The following is a 20,079-nucleotide window of genomic DNA, read 5'->3' as shown; positions in this document are numbered from 1 at the left end:
CCAGATCCACCTACACTTTGGTCAGCTAACTTTCAGTTTTAATCTTACGCTGTTGCCACGGCGATGAAGTAGCCATAGTGAAAGAGAAAGCTGTTTTGGGAACAATAAAAAGACGAGGAATGCTTTTCATGTTGTGGTTAAACATCTTCTTGGTTTAAATAGTTTTTGGGAGACATGACTCAATAGCGCCCCCGTTAAATAACCTGAAAGTTGCAAACCCAGCATGGGGTTTCATCTATCAGATTTGGTGGGCTCGTAGATCATGTTCACATTCTTGGAGATTTACACTGAGACCCATAGGAAGCCAGGCATTTTAAATTGACTGCTCCTCCTGGAGAATTTAACCAGAAAAACACTTGAAATTGAAATTTGGTCCATGGCCTCTAGAGATTATCTAAAGACGAGGTAGGATGGGCTAAAGCAACTGTAAAGATGCTCAAGTGTTATTAGTTAATCCAGGGGAGGGTAATTTCAATAAGGAGTGTTTTTATGAAGTCTATTTCAACCAGTGAATACTTGACCGAGTGCAGCGACAAAAGAAAAGGCCGTCACCCCACTCCTTATCTGGCTCTCTGCCCTGCTCTACCCTTAAATTCACACTGCTTGGACTGTTTCCACCCTTCGCTCTTTCCGCTGGCATCCCGCGCTCAGCTACATCCCACAGGCATATTTCACCCAGAGTAGCCAGTCAGACGTGAGATCAGGGTTCACCATTGTCCTCATAAAATGCCACAAAGCTGGGGCATTCCCCAGCCTGGCAGCGCACTGCATTAGTGAGACAAAGTGCCCAGGGAAAGGCACATTCATTTGGACAGATTGGCTTCTAAATGGCCAATTTATCAAGTGCACTCCACGAGAGTTTACGGAGAAACAGAGCTCGTCTTTCTGTGTGTTGTCATCTCTTGGTACTCTCAGCCTACACAAGAGGTTTGTGTCTTTAATTTGAAGCAATAGGAGCTTATCGTGTACTGGACAACCTGAACTGAGATGGATCCGTTTAAATCCTGCAAAAATCTCGTACCACGCTCTTTGCTCTTTTGGCGAACAGTTTTCTGAGGTTTAAAACAAAAGCTTCTTACTGTTTGTGGAGATTTTTTGTTTTGTTTTGCTCTAAATCCACAGTGGGTTTATCGTTAAGCTTCGTCCTCATTAGAAAACAGGACATTCTCCACCTGCTGGACCCAGATTTTAGTCACATTATGCCTACAGCTGTACAGGTTTGAGGTTTGCTTAACATATATGCAGTAAAAGGTTAAAGACAGGAGTTGGCAGAGGGACAAGGAGCCTAAGCCCCCGAATCTAAGCTTTGCTCTCTGTGTTCCTGAGCATCTGAAGATCATCTTCCATCTCCACATTCCTCCTTATTTTTACCATACCTTCAACTCCTCTCATCCCTTCACTTCCACTGTCACTCTCGATTAACCACCAAACTATGACCTTGCACATTCATGTTAACGTTTCCTCAATAAACAGTTATTCTTCACCTACTTGATCTCTCAACTGAAATAATATTAGGTACCTAAAAAAAAATAGTAGACACATTAACAGATTAAAAAAAGATTTCACAAACGATACTCCTTTTTTGATTGATGCATTTTGTAATTGCCTGTGAGAATCTGAGGCTTGACAAATGTCTTAAAACATTTCTCCTACAACCGTTTTGAGCAGTTACATTAAAAACCACACAAAGCATTTAAGCCTGTATCTGGTTTTCATTTACAACCAGACATATAACATCGTTCATATACATTTAAAAAAAACACAGAGCTTCATTAGTGAACTCACTCACCACTGTTCTTCATCAGCGTTGTGTGTAATTGATGTCAGGAGCAGCAGCCAAGGTTTCCCCTCTGGCATCTCCAGGTGGTTCATATTTACTCGTCACATAGAGGCCCTCAGGCCGGCTACACATACACACACACACAACATACAGCTCCACAACGTGAGCTTAAAACTGTCTCTATAGTAAAATCTGTTTGTACGTTACATCACATCCTGTCACAACACATCTGCAGCCAACTACAACAACTTGGAGCCATTTTAGCTTCATATACAGCAGCATGCGTGAGAATGGGTTTAATTAAAACAAGCAACTTCCTATAAGGAGGCCTACACTGACACAGTTGCATCCTGGACAACAATGTTTCCAGGTGTGCGCTGCAGGGTAACGCGTCTTGTTCAGGAGGTGTAAGTAGGTCAAGCTCATATCGTAACATCGCAACAAAAATGAAAAGAAAAGGCAAGAATTAGATGCTTCACCGATTCCCCTGAGATAAAGCTCGACCATTGTGCTCGACGTCAGCAAACTGTCCCGGTGAAATGCAGAAGTGCCAGCCAGGCGCGTCCATCTCACTAGCCTGGATCAGATGGTGGTTGCTATGTAGGTCAATCATTGTATGAGTTGGTAAATAAATCTTAAATATGACAAAGACAGAGTAGAAAATAAGAAACATAGGGCTCGAGCTTCCTCATCTGAACTCTTTTATTAATCCTAACATGATGTGAACCAGCAGGATAATAAACTGTGGAAACTCTTAACAGTCAATGCGGTGTAAATAATGCTTGACTTTTATTAGCATCTCTTTGAAACCAGAATTTTATAATCCCATACATTTTTATTTTAGCAGAAGTAAATCAAGTATTTAGTTGGATAAACATTTTAACTTCTAACATACATTTTAGAAGCAATAGTTTAGGGAAAAGGTAATAATTTTGGCTACAGCTGGCAGCTAGTTAGCTTAGGTAAAGTGAACAGCTAACTTAGCACTGCTCAAAGTCTCATCACATACTAGCAATAAAACTTAAATTTACACTTTGATTTGTGTTTCAGAAATAATGTGTTATAGTTACTTTTTAAGAGATGTTGGCACTTAGATTTTGTTAACCTTGGAGAGGCTGAACATGCTAGACGTTTCCAGCTTTCATGCCAAGTTGTAATCTGAATAGTTTTGGGAAATAGGCTATAGTAGGCAGCTAGCTAGCTTAGCAGACTGTAAATAACAGGAACAGCTAGCTTAGATTTAAAGGTTACAAACAGGAAATTTAAACTTCAACTTTCATTAAGTTTGTTAACCTTCAGACAGAGACTGACAATGTTAGCTGTTTCTGTTTCTAGCACTCATTCTAGGCTAAGCTAAGCTAAGAAGCTGCCCTTGTGCCCTTACATTTACTGTACAAGAGACTAGTATCAACCATTTCGTCTAACTTTGTGCAATAAGTAAAAACAGCCCTCCCTCTAAATGACAAACCTTATGCTCTAGCAAATTAAAACAAATTGTCATTCTGTCGTTATTTGGCTCAAACTGAAAGGCGTAAATATGAAAACAAGTTTTTCTTAACTTCACCACATATGTATCACCAAAGCCACTGAGAAAGTCTACACACTGCGCTGCGAGGGACCACAGATCTTTTAGCGATGGGCTCGCTGGGTTGAATTAGCTATTGCTGGAAGGAAAAGAAACAAATCCATGGAGTAGATGAAGAACACATGCTAAGGGAGAGAGATGAGGAAGAGAGAGGCAGATAAAAAGACAAGAGTGGGGAGGTAAATGAAAAGTTACACTGGAGTCAATTCCATGCTTGTTTTCACACACAGTTAATCCAACCGTGAACATTCAAATGAGTTCTTCATCCACACAAGTACAAGGAAACATGGATTAAAGCAAACTGAATCATACATTTGACGTTCATCTTGTTCCAGGTATTTCTTTAAGATGAACTGTTGTAGTATATTTAACCATACCTGTGAAGATTCTCAGCCATCCGAAGTTAATCTGATCCCAGTAGCATCTTCTAATTGCAGTTCTGGGTCATTAACAGGCTCTAATCATGTGAATTTCAGGGGAACACCAGCCGCAGATGTTTTAGTTAAATCCCCTCCCCCGAGTCACTAAGAACTGAAGAAGCTGCAAAATGTCAAAAATATTCAAACAAGTCCAGTTCCCTTTGTTTCATCGTTGTTTTCGATGTATTTAACATGAATTTATGTGCTTTCTGACTGGTTCCCGTTACTTCTCTGGGACTGGGTATGAACTTGTTGCTCTCAGTCAATGGTGTGTGCATGAACATATAAATATAATGAAGCCATCCAACTGTTTGTGAATATTGGGGTGTGTCCATGACTGCAGCCAACCTCTGTTAATCAAAACACAGTTCAGCATGTGGCTTCATTGCATTCTGGTCCTTTGAGGCCCTGTTGGCAGCGGATCAATGGAATCTAAAATCTTAGTTTTACCGTTGACACAAAGCCAGCTATGTTTTCATAAAAGTTGTGAGCTAGGATGATGTAATACCTTCTTGGTGACTGGCTCTCAATAATAATAAGTTAAATGCACATTTATTGAAGATTATGCTGACTTTTGTAGAAAGGTAAAATGTACGTTCTTATGCTGTGTTCAAAATACTGGCAAAAAAAAAGCAACATAAAAGTCTGTGATACAAAGAAAATGGACGACAGTCATGTGCTACAAAGTTGAGTTGACTTCAACTTTTTTTTTTCAGTGCTCCAATTACACGCTGAAGCACTAATCATATTAGTTTCACCAGTTAATTTCTTAAATGGGTTATGACAACAACACCTATGAGCAATTGTGAGGTGGAAAAAGGAATCATCAATCTCACACAACGCAAGGTTATGGGAGAAGAGCTCCCAGAACAGAAAAACAAAACAGTATTTAAACACAATGGTGGATTATCTTCAGTACACGTCATGCTGCCAATCAACAAGCGTGTTTTCTATTTCTCTGGAAGAAAGGAGTATCTTCCTTGAGATGGCACCAAGACCTCAGGCCTCCTGCACTGTCCTTGAACCATGAACTAGGGGAAACAAGGCACTTAATCATGCATGAATACAACCTGTTTACTAAACCTAGTAATAAACTCAATATTTTTCTATCAGCAATGAATGCTTTTTACTGCAACTTGCCAGCAATTGGCTGTTTATGTTTCTTCTATCACCCACTTGTGTCAAAAAGAACAACAACTGGCTACAAGTACTTTCAACAGAAGCTGGCAATATGAAGCTACAAACTGACTCCCGACACTTGTTAGGATAGGCGCGACTCGCTCAAATCCAAGTCGAGAGACCTTCAACTTTTTTTCCCCAGAAACTCCAAAAACCTAGTTCATTTTTATACAGATGACAACATCACATCATCGAGCATTTGACCAACACTTTAAAGCGAACTTGATAGTAATGTCGCTGGCCAATTTGTAACTTTAGTTGCTCGTTACATCCGAAATTTGTTGATCGTGACGGGCTACAAATCAAAACTGATTTGGCTTCAACTTGTTTCAGCTGTCCAATCACGTAGTGAAGCATCAACCGATCACATGTGTTCTTTTTTTAAATACATGACGACATAGCAACGCTATCTCGTTATCGTTATCTGTTCTATCTCTGTCATTTCTGTATGCTGTTGCAAACTGCAATTTCCCCATTGTGGGACTATTAAAGGTTTTCTTATTCTTATTCTTATTAACGAGCAACACTTGTCAACAACATAGCTGTCCAAGCTTGGCAATTTTCCAACTTTTGTCACTCGGTTGTTGTTGTAAAAAGCAACTGTCTACAAGTAATTTTCAATAGAAGATGGTATTATCATTCTACAAACTGATGCCCAACACTTGATGGCCGTGACCCGCTAGAAATGTTACGCTTTGAGTTGTGAGGTATGGCGAGGTTCAACCCAAATTCGGGACACAAAGGGAGGCAGGAGCATTAAAACAAAAAACAGGACACAAAAGGCGTTGCACAGATAGCAGGCTAATCCAAAAACACAAACCCCCAAATAATTGGTGAAGACCAAAAACCAAAAGCTAGACAAAAGCGCCACAAGGTAACAGCACAGGGCTAAATATAACAGACCATTTAACAAGGGAAAGGCAGGACTATATATACACATGGGCAGAGGGGTTGAGGAGACACAGGTGAAACTAATGAGAGAGGAGCACACAAGGAGAAACCAATCAAACAATCAAAGTGTGATGGGGGTGGGGGGCACAGGAAGTACAGCAGGACAAGAAACACCAGGGAGGGAGCTTACAAAATAAAAACAGGAAACACACACACACAAAAAACCCAAACATGATTACAAGAGATGTACCACAAACACAAGATCAACACAGAAAATATTCGAAGTTCAAACCCTGGCAAGAAATCAAAGCTGTGCTGTCTTCAACTTTTTCCAGCGCTCCAGTGATGCGGTGAAGTGTAAAGCAGTCACATGTGTTCGTTTGATCAGTTACTTTTTAAATGGATGACGCCTATTCATACTATCATGTTCCTCCAAACGATACAATACCGACTTGTAATCTGTATTCTTAGCAGGCCTTTATATGATTTGTACAACACTCACATGTAACATTTCATGGAAAAACTGTATATTTCTATCACCTCACTGTAGAATATTTCCATAAGACGTATGCCTTGTGTAATTACATCCTTTCTCTGTATCTGTTTCCAAAACCCGCTTTGGTAGGAAGAGATATTTCTGCAGTCAAATTCAGCACCACTCACCTCATAAATGGATTAACTGTGATACGCTTGGATTCTGCTCTTAGCCGACATGAACACATGTAACGCACCACTGAGGTAATGTGTTCTTGGAAAACCTCCAGCGATGCGGCCTGCATGTGTGTGTGTGATGATTGTACTGTGTGTAATAGGGATGCATTACTGCGGAGTTACAGTCAGCATTCTCCTTCACACCGAAGAGGTCAAAGGTCAAATGAGGAGCATTCCAGGGCCGACAATACGGCTCCCTGGAGGTATGGACGAGGCTGCGGCTTGTCTGGCCATCTGCTCCGACCTGCTCCCCCTTACTTCGCAGCTAAAACTGTCTCCACACTCGCATGAAGAGTTACAGTAGTTGGACCCTGCCCTTTGTGCCTGCAAAGGTCTGCAGAAGACTTGCTGACCAGCTGAGGGTGATAGACGAGGTGCTGCAAGGGCCAGTAATTATAATCGACTTGTTTCTGCAGAACTTACAGGGCATGCTAAATTACAAAGGGCAACGAAACGGGCATGGAGGAGGTATTCATTTATTTCACTCAAGACAAAGTAATGATGACTGCCTATAAAACAAAAGCAAGTATTATCAGAAAAGTAGGTTTAAACTAAATTACTAATATCAAATAGTTATTACTGATGCATCAAAGCAGCAGATTCACCTATTTCCTATAATTGGGTACCTATATCATTAAACTATTTCTGTTCCCCTTAATGTAGTAAAGAAGATGTATAAAGCAGTCAAAGATTAAGATTTATCATTAGCAGTACCTCAGAGCTGTACTTAAGTACTGTTTAATTCAATTTCTTTTTCACAAATCCATATCGAAGAATGATAAGACACAAATAAATTATTTAAAATAATGTAAAACTCAGTAAAAAAGTGGCATCAAACGGAAATGCTGACTGCTGCACTAGTACAACAATCACAGTAGTCGACAGTATTATGAAGGTATTACTTGCATGTACACAGTATAAATATATGTTATGTACGTTCCACCATAGCATGCATACTTACATGCGAGACTGGCTTGGCAAACTGACTCAAACATGAGTGTGTTAAGGTAAATTGTTCCAAAGATTTGACACGTTTATGGAATTATTTATGGAATTTACTATAACAATAACCCTTACCTGCTTTGATAAGCTAACATGTCTGTAGCCTGACGGTAAAAGCCCTGATGTGTCAACAGTATGTCAATGAGGATAGACTTCCTCCTAGTGAACAGTAAAGATTTTATCTCATAATGAGCCCAGTAAGACAAAATCATATCATCACATCTGAGGTGTGAGCTTAAAGCTCCACCCAGTACGGTAAACATCCCCCGAGGCGCTGTTGTTGGTGATGGGAAGAAGAGAAGACAGGAAATCTCCTGAAGACGTTTCACCATCATCCAAGACGACTGGGAGGGGCGGGGCTCGTGAGAACATCTCTGGGTGGTTAATGTCCCACTATTCAGCTGCAATTAAAGGAGGTTGTTCAGATTGGTATAGTCCTTCTCTAATGACCTGCTAATGGCCAGAAAGTCCATCTTTACTTCTCTTTCAAACTGTCTAAACAGGGAAGGTGCATATTTAATCTCTGTCTTTTTTTAGCACTTTGTAATGTTGATTTGAAAAGTGCTACAGAAATGAAGGTTATCATTATTATCACTGTAATATTAACTGTAGTGGCGTGATCAGCTGATTGAGACTGTGGCAAAAAGCGAGACAGAGAGCCAGAGAGTTGCGTGGATAAAGACACTCTTCCTCACTGAGCTTCATTAATCACAGCTCAGATCTAAACAGTTTTCCATTTTTTCCCCACACGGTTTTAAATCTTTCTTATTATAACCTCATCTGCAATCTGAGTCTTAGAGACATTCTCCAGAGATATAATTTCCATTAGAGTAATGACATTTACTATCAAAAACACATCAAAAGCACTTATGGAGGATATTTTAAAATAACTTGATGATTAAGCTTTTTCTGTCTTCATCTGTTTTGTATGTGGGGTTTGTACGGTTACTTCCATAGACTTTATGTTTTGTCATTTAAATAATTGTTTTGAAGTTGCTTTTAATTCCTTAAGGTCACATTGCATACTGGGAAAAATACAAGCTCCAACATTCAAGAGTAATTCAAACGTCAGTGATGCTTGCAGATTTGGTTTTTGGTTTTCATTCATGAGTCGTCTAATCTCAGATTTAAAGTGAGGCCTTATTACGTAAAAAACAAAAAGTCTTCTCATCGGGTTTGTTAATGACCGGTCGTGCTGCATTCCTGACATGATCTGTGGACAGTGTCAGTGTGCTATCTTTTCACCATCTGAATCAGATGTCCTCCTCTTTGCACCCAACCCTCTACAGGCTGCAGGAACTTGGTCAACCCCGGATGTCCGGCCTTTGGTGTGAACAAGTTTTTCAAGTACGAGAAAAAAAAATTCTGGGAAAGTGAATGAGAATTAGTGTACCATGATCTAAGTGTAGGGCACTATGAGAGTTATTTTATTGTAGGTAGCTTCTTACAAACTGGTTTTACTTTATACTCTGCTGATAGAGGTCAGATGTGATTACAGAACTGTGATCTGTGCTGTGTTTTCACTAGATGTCAGTGTAGTTTCTTGCAAAGAAACATCAGTGAGTCATTTAAATAACCAGAAAGGGTAAGTCTTATTTAGCGAGCAATTTTGAGCAACTTTTGTTTGACTTATAAGTGGATTAGTGCAGTAATTTCTTGTGTTTCTGAATTCAGCTTGATAAAACAGATCAATCTGCAACTTTCTGACTTCATTATAAGACTTTACTCATTCTTTGCCTTGTATTATACAGTACAACGCAGACCCGCTACTATAAACAAGATGATGCGCAAATTCTTTCTTTCAGTGCAAACTCATGCATCCAAACTTTTTTTATTTTTTCTGAAACCTACAGACTTTTATTTCAAATCTTAGCAGGGATCTAAAGTTTCAAAAGACTCTAAACACGTCAGAAATGCGCAAAACATGATGCACTAGATGATGTGTTGATGAAAAGCTGGAACATGCAGATTAAACTATACTGTCAGTGCAGGGCAAGGGAAGCTAGTGAAGAGAAAGAAAGAAATTTATGAGATGGAACATTTCCAATTCTTCCTCGTTGCGTTTGCTCATTTAAACGGGGAATGTTTTTCTCTAATCAAAAATCTGACAGTTTTTTTTTTTTGTTTTGCCTGTACTGTAGAGTGGAAACTGTGTGAACCGACTCAGTCTACCCTCAAGACAATCTGGGCTGCAGATGGTCTTCTGGATTCATCAGGAAAATGTTCCGATCCAGTAAATTAAACCCGTAATCTTTGTTTAATAAACTGTCAGAATGGTTCTCTTTCTGCTTCTCTGAGCCGCGGTTCAACCTCGGGGTCAAACGACAAGAAAAGGCCGCTTGTCACACATTTACAGTGCGCTTGGAAATAAAGCTGATTACCATCGCCGTCACTTGAAAAGCTTGTAGTTCCAGCTTCCCTTCGTCATCATTTTAAGGGTCACATGTTTTCTATGAAGGAGGGGGGAAAAAAAAAAAGCAAGAAAACTGTGACAAGCTATTCAATTTAAACCGAGCCTTTTGGAAAGAAAACCAGCGAAGAAGCCAGCGGTGCACGGCCAGAGCACCAGATGTAATTTATTAAGCACTAAGCACCACTGCCAACATTGTGCTCCAGTTTTATAATTGAGCTGTAGACGTACTGAAAGTTGTTGGGCCGTTAGAGTGGAGGCTTTTTGTGGTCGGACAGAACACCTGAAAGTAAAGTCTTGGCACACAAATTAAATAAAATATAAAAGCAACAAACATTTATTATTATTATTTTTATATCTGCACTACGTCGCCAGTTTTATTCATTCGGGTTTCACAAACTACAGCTGTAGGGCTACAAATCAACCATGTCTGTAAAGTCACTAAAATACTTGAACACTCCGAAACTTCAGCGTCATTTTCAAACCTTTTGACTCAAGTCTTCATTTGAAATGTATAAAACAAATACACACCCGGGGTGACGCAATAAAACCGTCTCATTCACATAATAGTTCACACCCATAGGTGGTGTCATCGCTCCAGTATATCAGGTAACTTCATTCAGCCGAGAGTCTGTGCTCACACCTTGATTCTTCTATAAATACCTCCAATAAAAGACAACTGAGTACCTATTATCAAGCAAAAGATCTAAACAGTTATATATGTTTGAAATAGTTTGGGCTTGTCTTAAAAAAGTGCATCGCCGTGGCTAGTTTCAGCCCTCCTACTGACAGCTATGGCAAAATCTCACAGGAAAAACATTTGGTTCAGTCAACTTCAGTCAGAACATGTTGAAAATGATCCATGCTTCCTTACATCTGAAATATCTTTACCGCGAGTCTTTTCAAGTACTTCATGGGTTGCATTTACCTCTTGCATTTCCAAGCGCCACCGTCACTTCTAATTGTCATCAGTGCCACAAACTGCGGGGTTACTCTGCTCACTACTTCAGGATCTGTTTACAGGTGCGGTTAAAGATGACGGTGAGAGGGACAATCATAGTCTAAAAGTAAAAGCCACTTTCTAAATCGGAAATAAATAGTCTGTTTGCATAGTCTGAAGTGATCACTGAAGAGGAGCTTGTTCCGCGGCGGGAAAGGTCCATGAGATGAGCCTGGGGTCGGGTTGACGTTGCACCTTTCGTGTTGTTACAGCTGGGGTAGAGTCTGGTCCTGGATCAGGAGGGCATCATCACCTCCGAGCATGAGGAGAGGGAAAAAAACAGCAGCCAGTCCGACGGGTTGCAGCGGGGAGCAGTGGTTACCTGGATGAGGGGGAAACAGCAGGGTTAATGACCCCTTGACACTTATATACATGCAAACCAACAGAATATCCAACTATCACAACCCAAACCTGATTTGTTTAATCTAAAAGCATAACCAAACTCACAAATTAGCCTTTTTTTTGTATATCAGTGTTGCAACGCTCTGTTACCTCTCTCTCAGAGGCAGATTTGGGTTACTGAGGAAAGACAGCTGCTGCTCCAGACTGCACACACGAAAGGCCAAGTAGCACGACGACAGGATGAGGAGAATGATACTGAGGAGAGAGGAAGCATACGTGTGCGTTAAATCACACATTCTTTAGTATGGTTATGACACTGAAGTCCTCTGCTGAGGAGGTGGAGGAGGAGGAGGAGGAGGAGAGCTGTAATGTCTTTCGGTGAACACTGGGAGGCAACGTTATCACACCACTGCACTGAGCTGCAACAACCCAGGATGAATCTGTCCTGAAGGAGCAGAGAAGAATAAGAACGCAGCATTTTAAAGTTTTTCCCTATTTGCCTATCTATCTTTTAATTTGATTAAATGTAATTCATATGGACTTTAACATGTAATATTTTACACCAGAGAGCAGGTAAGCAGTCAGCAATATGACAAGAGAGAAAGTCACTGCTCTCAAGGACATTTAGCCCAAGCAGATTCAAGTTTTCTGGGTAAAGTGCAGGTGAAGCACATGATTTAGAACGAGTCGCATAATCTGTGACTCGGTGTGACGAGTCTTATTCGGAAAGAACAAAAAAAAAAAAGTGCTTTAACAGCTCTGTCTCCCCTGTGCTCAGTCCAGCTGAATCACCCACTATTTATATCTTTATCGCTATTTATATTTATACCTCCGCGTTAATGCCCTCAGTGTGTGTGCGGAGCCGTGAGTCAGCTGTCGGAGGAGGTGAAGGTGGTGTTGTCGGTGTCTGTGTGTCCCGCGCTATACTCACAGCAGGGTGAAGAACTTGAGCAGCTGGTACTCCATCTGGCCCAGCTCTGCCACTGGCTCTGATAAAAGACCCCTGTCTGTCTGCAGAGCTCGCTCTGTAGCACACACACAAACACACACAGTGACACAAAACCATTAACATTACTTACTTACACGACTACATGTTCCCATTTAAATCCTGCTCGCACACCTGTTTGAGGCCATCAGAATTCATATGGACTTAAATAAACCCACAATGCTCCTGCATCTAAAACGTGAAACACATAATAAATAAATCTGATGAATAATAACATCATTAAGCACACAGATAAGCCATAACATTATAACCTGTGAAAGGTGCATTGGATAACATTGATAATCTCGTAAAATTATGACACCTGTCACTTGGTGGGCTATAGAAGAGAGCAAGTGAACATTTTGTCCACAGGGTTGATGGGTTAGAAGCAGGAAAAATGGACAAAGGAAGGAAAGTGGTCCAAGGAAGGTAAGGAAAACACCAGTCACAGATCAAAACGATCAGAAATGACCTGAGGAACACAGTGAGACCAAGGTGTTGTTTTGGCCTCCACATTTCCCTGATCTCATCCAGTCGAGCATCTATGGGATGTGCTGCGTGTGCCAGATATTACGGCACACCTTCAGAGCTCCAGTTCCAGCTCCTCTGTGGATCATCCTACAGATACTTGATCAGTTTGGGATCTAGTGAATTTGGAGGCCAGGTCAACACCTTGTACTGTTTTTCATGTTTTTTGTGTGTGTGCCTGTGTCAGGCTGCATCCTGCTGGGGATGGCTGCTGCCATCAAGGAGTGTCATTGCTATGGGGTGGGGGGGCCTGGTCTGGTCTAGGTGGGTGCTACATGTCTAAGTAACATCCACATCAAAGCCAGGTCCAAAAGCTTCCCAGCAGAACACTGTATTGTCACAAGATGGTCAATGTTATTCACTTCATCTGTCAGTGGTTTTAATGTTATGGATGATCGATGTATGAAATATCAGATGGTGCATTTAAAATCTATTAATACACCTCCCTACAGCTCCATTATTATCTGATTGTTTCTTTTCACATAGCTGTGTGTCTTTATATCAAGCTACTACAACACAGGTACTGACTCTGGTTATGCCGTCAATGCAATTAATTACTCCAGCTTTCCACTCCACATATGGACTCTGATAATAATGTACACAGAAGCTCACACTGATCAAATACCCAACACGTAATGTGGAGTAAAATTAAGTTAATATCCGGGAATGATATGAAAGCCGCATGTCACCACATAGCATAGCATTAAACTGTCCTCAGACGACTCTAACGGCAGACATTGTTTGTGATAATCTCTACTTAATCTCTATCGGCCCAAAGCTTTTTAATACAAGCCCTCCACATGATTTAATCTCCACTTGGAGCTTAATGCCCTGTTGCGTAAGAGAAGCGTTGCCATCCAAAAGCAATTACTCATTTACTGTCTCTCTCTCTCTCTCTCTCTCTGGTAAATGCAGAGAGAAACACAAAATCGAACAACTTCTTGTTTTTATTTTGTGTCACTTTGGTTTTTGGTGTAATTTCACAATAATTAAATGTGCAAATGTTCCACTATGATCCATCTTTGTTCCTTTTAATTTAATCACAGAAGCCTGCTGTTTTAGTACGGGGTGTTTAGACGTTTTATATCCACTGCATTTCAACAAGCCATAACATTATGATGGCTGAAGTGAATAACAATGATAATCTGGTTATCATGGCACCTGTCAGTGGGTGGGATATGTAAGGCAGCAGATGTATATTTTGTCCTCAGAGTGGTAGAAATAGGAAAAATGGGAAAATGGAAGAAATTGAGTGACGACTGGGTCAGAGCATCTTCACAGATACAGCTCTTGTGGGGTGTTCCTCGCCCTCAGCGGTTAGTACCTAAGAAGGGAAGGCAGTGTGATTCTTTGGCCAGTGTTCTGCTGAGAGATCTTGGGTCCTCCCATTCATGAGGATGCTACTTTGGCACGTACCACCTACCTAAGGATTGTTGCACACTAAATTCTCTTACATGACGTACGTATTCTCTGACGGCAGCGGCCTCTTTCAGCAGCATGATGCACCCTGCCACAAAGCCAAAATGGCTCAAGAATGACTTGAGGAACAGGGACAGAGTTTAAGGCGCTGAACTGGCCTCCATATACCCCAGATCTCCTTTCTGTCGAGCATCTGTGGGACGCCCTGGACAAAGAAGCCATGTCCGAACTTGCAGGACTTAAAAGGTCTGCCGCTAACATCCATGCTTCGACAAGTCAAGAAAAGAGGACTGGTCATAATGTTGTGACTGATCGGTGGAAATATGACTTGACGACATAAAGCATTTCCTGTTATCCTATAATAGGAGGCTTATTTCAAAGACATAAAACCAACTCTGTCCTCAGTGGCTTCACATTTCACTGAGGTCAGGCTACAAACTGTTACTTATTACCTATAAAACGCTTCACGGATTAACACCTCCTTACTGGGAAGCACTCCTTAAATCTTTTATTCCCTCACAAATTCTCATAATGCAGGCTCTCATTATTCTACCGATCCAGTCCACTGCCATACTGCTCTCCTGTGGAATACTTCACGTTAGGAGAGAGATTTATAAACAGAGAATAAGAACTTACTTCGTTTGAGCCTTTAGTGCAAATAAGCAATAAAAAATAGAGGTAAGATTTCTGTTTCTGTTTTTCACACTGTTATTATCGACTGGATGGACAAAAACAATGTGGACTTTCAACAGTAGCTGCACAGAGCGTTCAAAATAATGAATAAAGCCAATAATCCACAAAACGGCGTCAACAAATAACTTCAAAATGTGTCATAGTGACATTTTTTGTTATCAAACAAAAAACACACAGGAATTTTAATGCAATATCTGTATCTGTACTATCACGATGCCCCTAGACATATAAAAAGAAATCACGAGACTGATTTACTTCACTATCTAAGAGGATATGTTTTATAACAGCTATAAAATCAGCCTTTCAATAAACTAAATCCTGTCAAAGTCAGGAAAGTGCGTGGCCTTGGACTTTGCATCAATACAGTGACACTGTGTCGTCATTGTACGAACAGTTTTATCACCTTCGAGCGGCTGCTCTGATTTGAAGGGTGCATCTGCGGCGCTCATGCTGCTGGTGGAGTTGCCCAGGAGGTCGGGAAGGGAGGACGACACCGACACCACCGAGGGTTTCCTTCGCCACTTTAACACTGACGGGAATGCGTCGACCACTGGGAACTCGTCTGGAGTCGGGAACTCGTCCTGTGGCGCGGGAGAAAGGGGAGAAAAGTGTTGGAAAGGCGGTGATCCCATTCAATCAGCGACAGCACACAAGTGGTTTAAATCTGAGAGTTAAATTCTGAATTTACACAGATCGGCCATAACATTATGACAACTAACAGGTCAAGTGATACCTGTCGGCGGGTGGGATATATTAGGCAGCAAGTGATCATTTTTTTCCTCAAAGGTTGATGGTTTAGAAGCAGGAAAAATGGGCAAGTGGAAGGATTTGAGGCAATTTGACAAGGGCCAGATTGTAATGACTAGAGAACTGGGTCAGAGCATTTCCAAAGCTGCAGCTCTTGCAAGCGTGTTGCTGGTCTGCAGTGGTCCATTATAAATGGTCCAAGGAATTAAAAGAGATGAACTGGGTCATGGGTCGTAAGTTGATGCACATAGGGGGCGAAGGCTGTGGCCTGATCCACCAGATGAGCTACTGTACATAAAAAGCTGAAGCTGGTTCTGATAGAAAGGTGTCAGGTGTCAGTGAGGCCGTGCATATGCAGACCTCTACAGACTGCCAAAGACCAGCCAAAATGGTCCAGGAATAGTTTGAGGAACACAACAGCAAGTTCAAGGTGTTGACTTGGCCTCAAAAGTCCCGAGATCTTAATGTGTGGGCTCAATCTGTGGGATGTGATTGACAACCAAGTCCGATCCATGCAGGCCCCACATCGCAACCTACAGGACTGCTGCTAATGCCTTGGTGCCAGATACCACAGCACTCCTTCAGAGGTTTATTGAAGTTCACGCCTCAACAGGTCAGGTCAGGGTTGTGTTGGCAGCCAATGGGGGACCTACACAATATTAACCAGGTGGTTATAATGGTTGATTGGTGTAAATGTTGGTAATCCAATTATAGAAGCTTAAGTGTTTCTTACATTTTCAGTCTGCAGTTAGAAATGTAAAGAAGTTTTTTTAGATTTATCCCCAAATCTGGTTTTATATCTGATTTATAATGCATCAGCAAACTTTTACTAAGCTATTAGTTATGTGGTGTCACATTCATCTATCCAGTACTGAAGCAAAAGAAATATTTAGAGTAGGACAACATTTTTCATGATATTTGAAATATTTCTATTTTAGTTTCTTAGTGTGGCTGGAATTAACATGACTGACTTTAACATGTTGTGGGTCGAGGGTTAACAAAGCCCCATAAAGCTTTTATCATGATGTACTGGCAGTGTGAACACACAGCCCTTTCACCTCAAATATTATCAGTCGAGGTTAGCACATGATCAAGGACGGGCATTTTAACAGGGTTTAATTATTCCTTTATACAAAAGCCAGGCTGTTGCAAAAGTGCACACAAACACACACGCACAACAACAAACACACAAGGTGACTTCAGAGATCTCTTTGATAGCATCTTGCCGACTCGGGCTATAATTCACTGCGAGGCTGCCGCTGCAACAGAATGATCTATTGATCCTGTCTGTGTAAGAAGGTAAGTCAGCCTTCTGGTCGATGTTTCACACAACACGCTGAACTTCCGCTGGCTTTGATCAATTTTAAGAAGCTACGAAGGCTAATGAAAGACCTTCTCCCCGTGAAAGACGTGTTGCCACTGACCAGCGATAAGGTCGGCTCCTCCATGAACTGCTTCAAGCTCAGGCTCTTCCCGTTGACCTGGAGAGGAGAAAGGAAGTCACCTCTTTAGCTTTGGCGAGTACACAAGAGACAGAGCAAACAGAAAGCATTCATTTGTGTGTGTGTCCTCTGACCTGGAGGTGCGTGCAGATCCTGCGGAGGACATCATATACGCTGTCTCTTGATAGCAGAGATACAAATACATACTGAGGAAATAAAAAAGTAACATGGAAATAGTGTCTTTAAAGAGGATAAATAATGGTCAGTGACAATAATGCTCTGCTCTGTTATGATATGAATATCTACGCAGAGCAGTGGAATCAACACTACTCTTACTGGGTAAGAGTTAAAACACTTCAGGGATTCAAACACATTAATCTGGAGAACAAAGAGGATATTTTTCTAATCGCATTTATTTTTTTTGTTCCAGTTCATTCTTTCATGACAAATAATGACTGACAGGTCAGAGACGGCTTACACAAACGTCGCTCCGATGACCCCGATGAAGGCCACGAGCTGAAACACGTCGGTTTAATAAAAGTTGTCCTAAATACTAGGGATAGACGGTTAGGGTTTCCTTTCCTCCTTCGTTCGTAGGTGAAGTTGCACCAGAAACGTTATTTGAAATTTGCTCTGTGTGTATATTGTCCTCGTATTGTTCTGTGTCACCTGATGAATCTGTGTTGAATCCATGTGATGTATGTTACACAATCGTGCAGACATGTAGATTAAAGGACATTCACCCCTTGGTCGGTTTCAGACACAACAGTCACATGCTATATGTAACACAAAAAGGCTGTTTGCTTTAATCTGAGCAATAGGTTAGAATATATTGATCAGCCACGACATTAAAACCACCCGACTAATATTCTGTAGGTCTCCCTTTTGAGTCCCAAACTATTCTGAATCACTGGGGAATGGACATGGGCCTTAGTGGGAGATTTTGGGTCCTATGGGTTTTGTGGAGAGGCCTATGTGGATTGGATTTCTGGGGAATTTGAAAAAGCTGGGGCAACACCTTGGACTATGTGTCATGTTTTAGGTGTTCCTTAGCATTTTTTGTGGTGTTCCTGTCAGCGGTGACAATGTTTTGGTGAGTGGTACATGTCTAAGTAACATCCACATGAATACCAGGACCAAAGTTTTCCCAGCAGAACATTGTATTGTAATGAGATGATAAATACTACTCTCTCTCTGTGGTTTTAATGTTTTGGCTGATTGGTGTACTACATACAGTAGTATAATTTCTGGATTACTTTCTCTCAATTAATTTTAATAATAGTGTTTTGCAGAAAGAAGACATGGAAGCGTGTTAACGTTTAAGGTTGACTTAAACGTTAACAGCCTTCTGCTGATCCATCCACAGTGTTTATTTGACTACAATGCATGCATTTATATGGAAAACATCAACTGCCATTAATAATTAAGGGTTTGAAAAATGGACGGCTGCACGATCAGATGCAACACACATGTACAGTGGTAAATGTATGTTATTAGAGTATGAGGGTTTCCCCATAAACATCTGTTATTGATGCAGAGCAGCCAGACACAAAGTGTTGTTTAATTTCCATATGTTTATAAGTTAACATTACTTTTGTGACCTGACTATGTTTCTACTTTCTACTGTGTATATGTAGTGTGTTATATACATCATAGTTAATATGTGACATCATGATTTGGCCACTGATCAGGCATTACATTATGACCACATTCCTAATATTGTGTAGGTCTCCCTTGTGCCTCCAAAACAGTTGTGACTCATCAGAGAATGGACATGGGCCTTCTGAGGGTGATCTGAGGTGTCTGGCAGCAGGATGTTGTTAGTGGGTCTCTGTGGATCATCCCACAGATACTTGATCAGTTTGGGATCTAGTGAATTTGGAGGCCAGGTCAACACCTTGTGCTGTTTTTGAGGTGTCGTTGTTGTTTGTGTGTCTGTGTCAGGCTGCATCCTGCTGGGGATGGCTGCTGCCATCAAGGAGTGTCACTGCTATGGGGTGGGGGTGCCTGGTCTGGTCTAGGTGGGTGCTGCATGTCTGAGTTACATCCACATGAATGCCAGGTCCAATAGTTTCCCAGCAGAACACTAAATTGTCAAAAGATGGTCAATGTTATTTACTTCTCCTGTCAGTGGTTTTAATGTTGTGGCTGACGGATGTATTAATAAAATAACTAATTAACTAACTATTCAATTTCTGAAATGACGGCATGTTTGTTTTGTTGGAGGCAAATTATTGAACAGTTAGTGCAAAGTTAAGCAAATAATGTTTTCAAATGTTTTGATTCCAAATTCAAGTTGCACGTAATTCATTGGGAGGAAGAATACACCTTCTGGGAAGCACAAACTTCCTTGTATTTGTTGATCTTTTTAGTGCCGTAATAACTGGCAGCTGAATATTACACTGCATGCTTATTGGCTGTCATTATTTGTGGCTCATTGAGGCTAGGAAAAGAGTTGAAAGGTACGAGCTGTCACTGAAAGCAGCAACCCGATGAGAAGTTGAGTGTGGTGTGACAGAAAGTTCAGAGGTACCTCTGAACATTGTTGTAATTGTGGAATAAGCCTCCACTCTCTTGTGCTACCAGGAGAGGACTCCGCTCTGCTTCTATCTATAGCTTGGTGTTGTTTTTCCATCACAGCTCCTCTGGAAAGTACAGCCATGCTGTGCTAATCAGCATTAGTATTTCAATTTACAGCGACTGTGAGGGAAGTGTTTACCTTCTGGCCGGTGTCTGTGGTGATAGCCAAGCCATTGGGTACGAGGCCTGCCGTTTTGTGCTTCTTCACCAGCCTCACGGAAACGACAGGGATAGCCACCTAGAGAAGACGAAAAGAGGCAGAAAGAATTATATTTATAGCGATGCAAACTTAAAAACCTGTTAAAGTTGACAACACAGCGGCAGGGAAGGTAGACACGGGAATACTCTGAGGAAAAGCCCTTGGAG

The 20,079-nt window shown here is 41.1% G+C and overlaps 1 protein-coding gene across 1 annotated transcript in view; it reads right to left on the bottom strand.

Moving 5' to 3' along the window:
• Positions 1-11,465: 11,465 nt before the first annotated feature.
• gramd2aa (GRAM domain containing 2Aa) overlaps positions 11,466-20,079 on the bottom strand; it is a gene marked incomplete at its 3' end in the record, with an annotated part of 28,908 nt that continues 20,294 nt past the window's right edge. Inside the window, exons 6-11 of the mRNA XM_084541590.1 lie at positions 19,853-19,951; positions 17,268-17,339; positions 17,116-17,172; positions 15,348-15,525; positions 12,251-12,344; positions 11,466-11,574 (exon numbers count right to left, since the gene is read on the bottom strand). Coding sequence (XP_084397716.1) covers positions 11,466-11,574; positions 12,251-12,344; positions 15,348-15,525; positions 17,116-17,172; positions 17,268-17,339; positions 19,853-19,951 — 609 coding nt within the window. The remainder of the gene's footprint in view (positions 11,575-12,250; positions 12,345-15,347; positions 15,526-17,115; positions 17,173-17,267; positions 17,340-19,852; positions 19,952-20,079) is intronic.

This window comes from Chelon labrosus (genome assembly GCF_963514085.1).
Source record: "Chelon labrosus genome assembly, chromosome: 3".
Taxonomy (NCBI): Eukaryota; Metazoa; Chordata; class Actinopteri; order Mugiliformes; family Mugilidae; genus Chelon; species Chelon labrosus.
The sequence above is the reverse complement of the archived record's forward strand: the minus strand, read 5'-3'. Positions and strand labels throughout refer to the sequence as shown.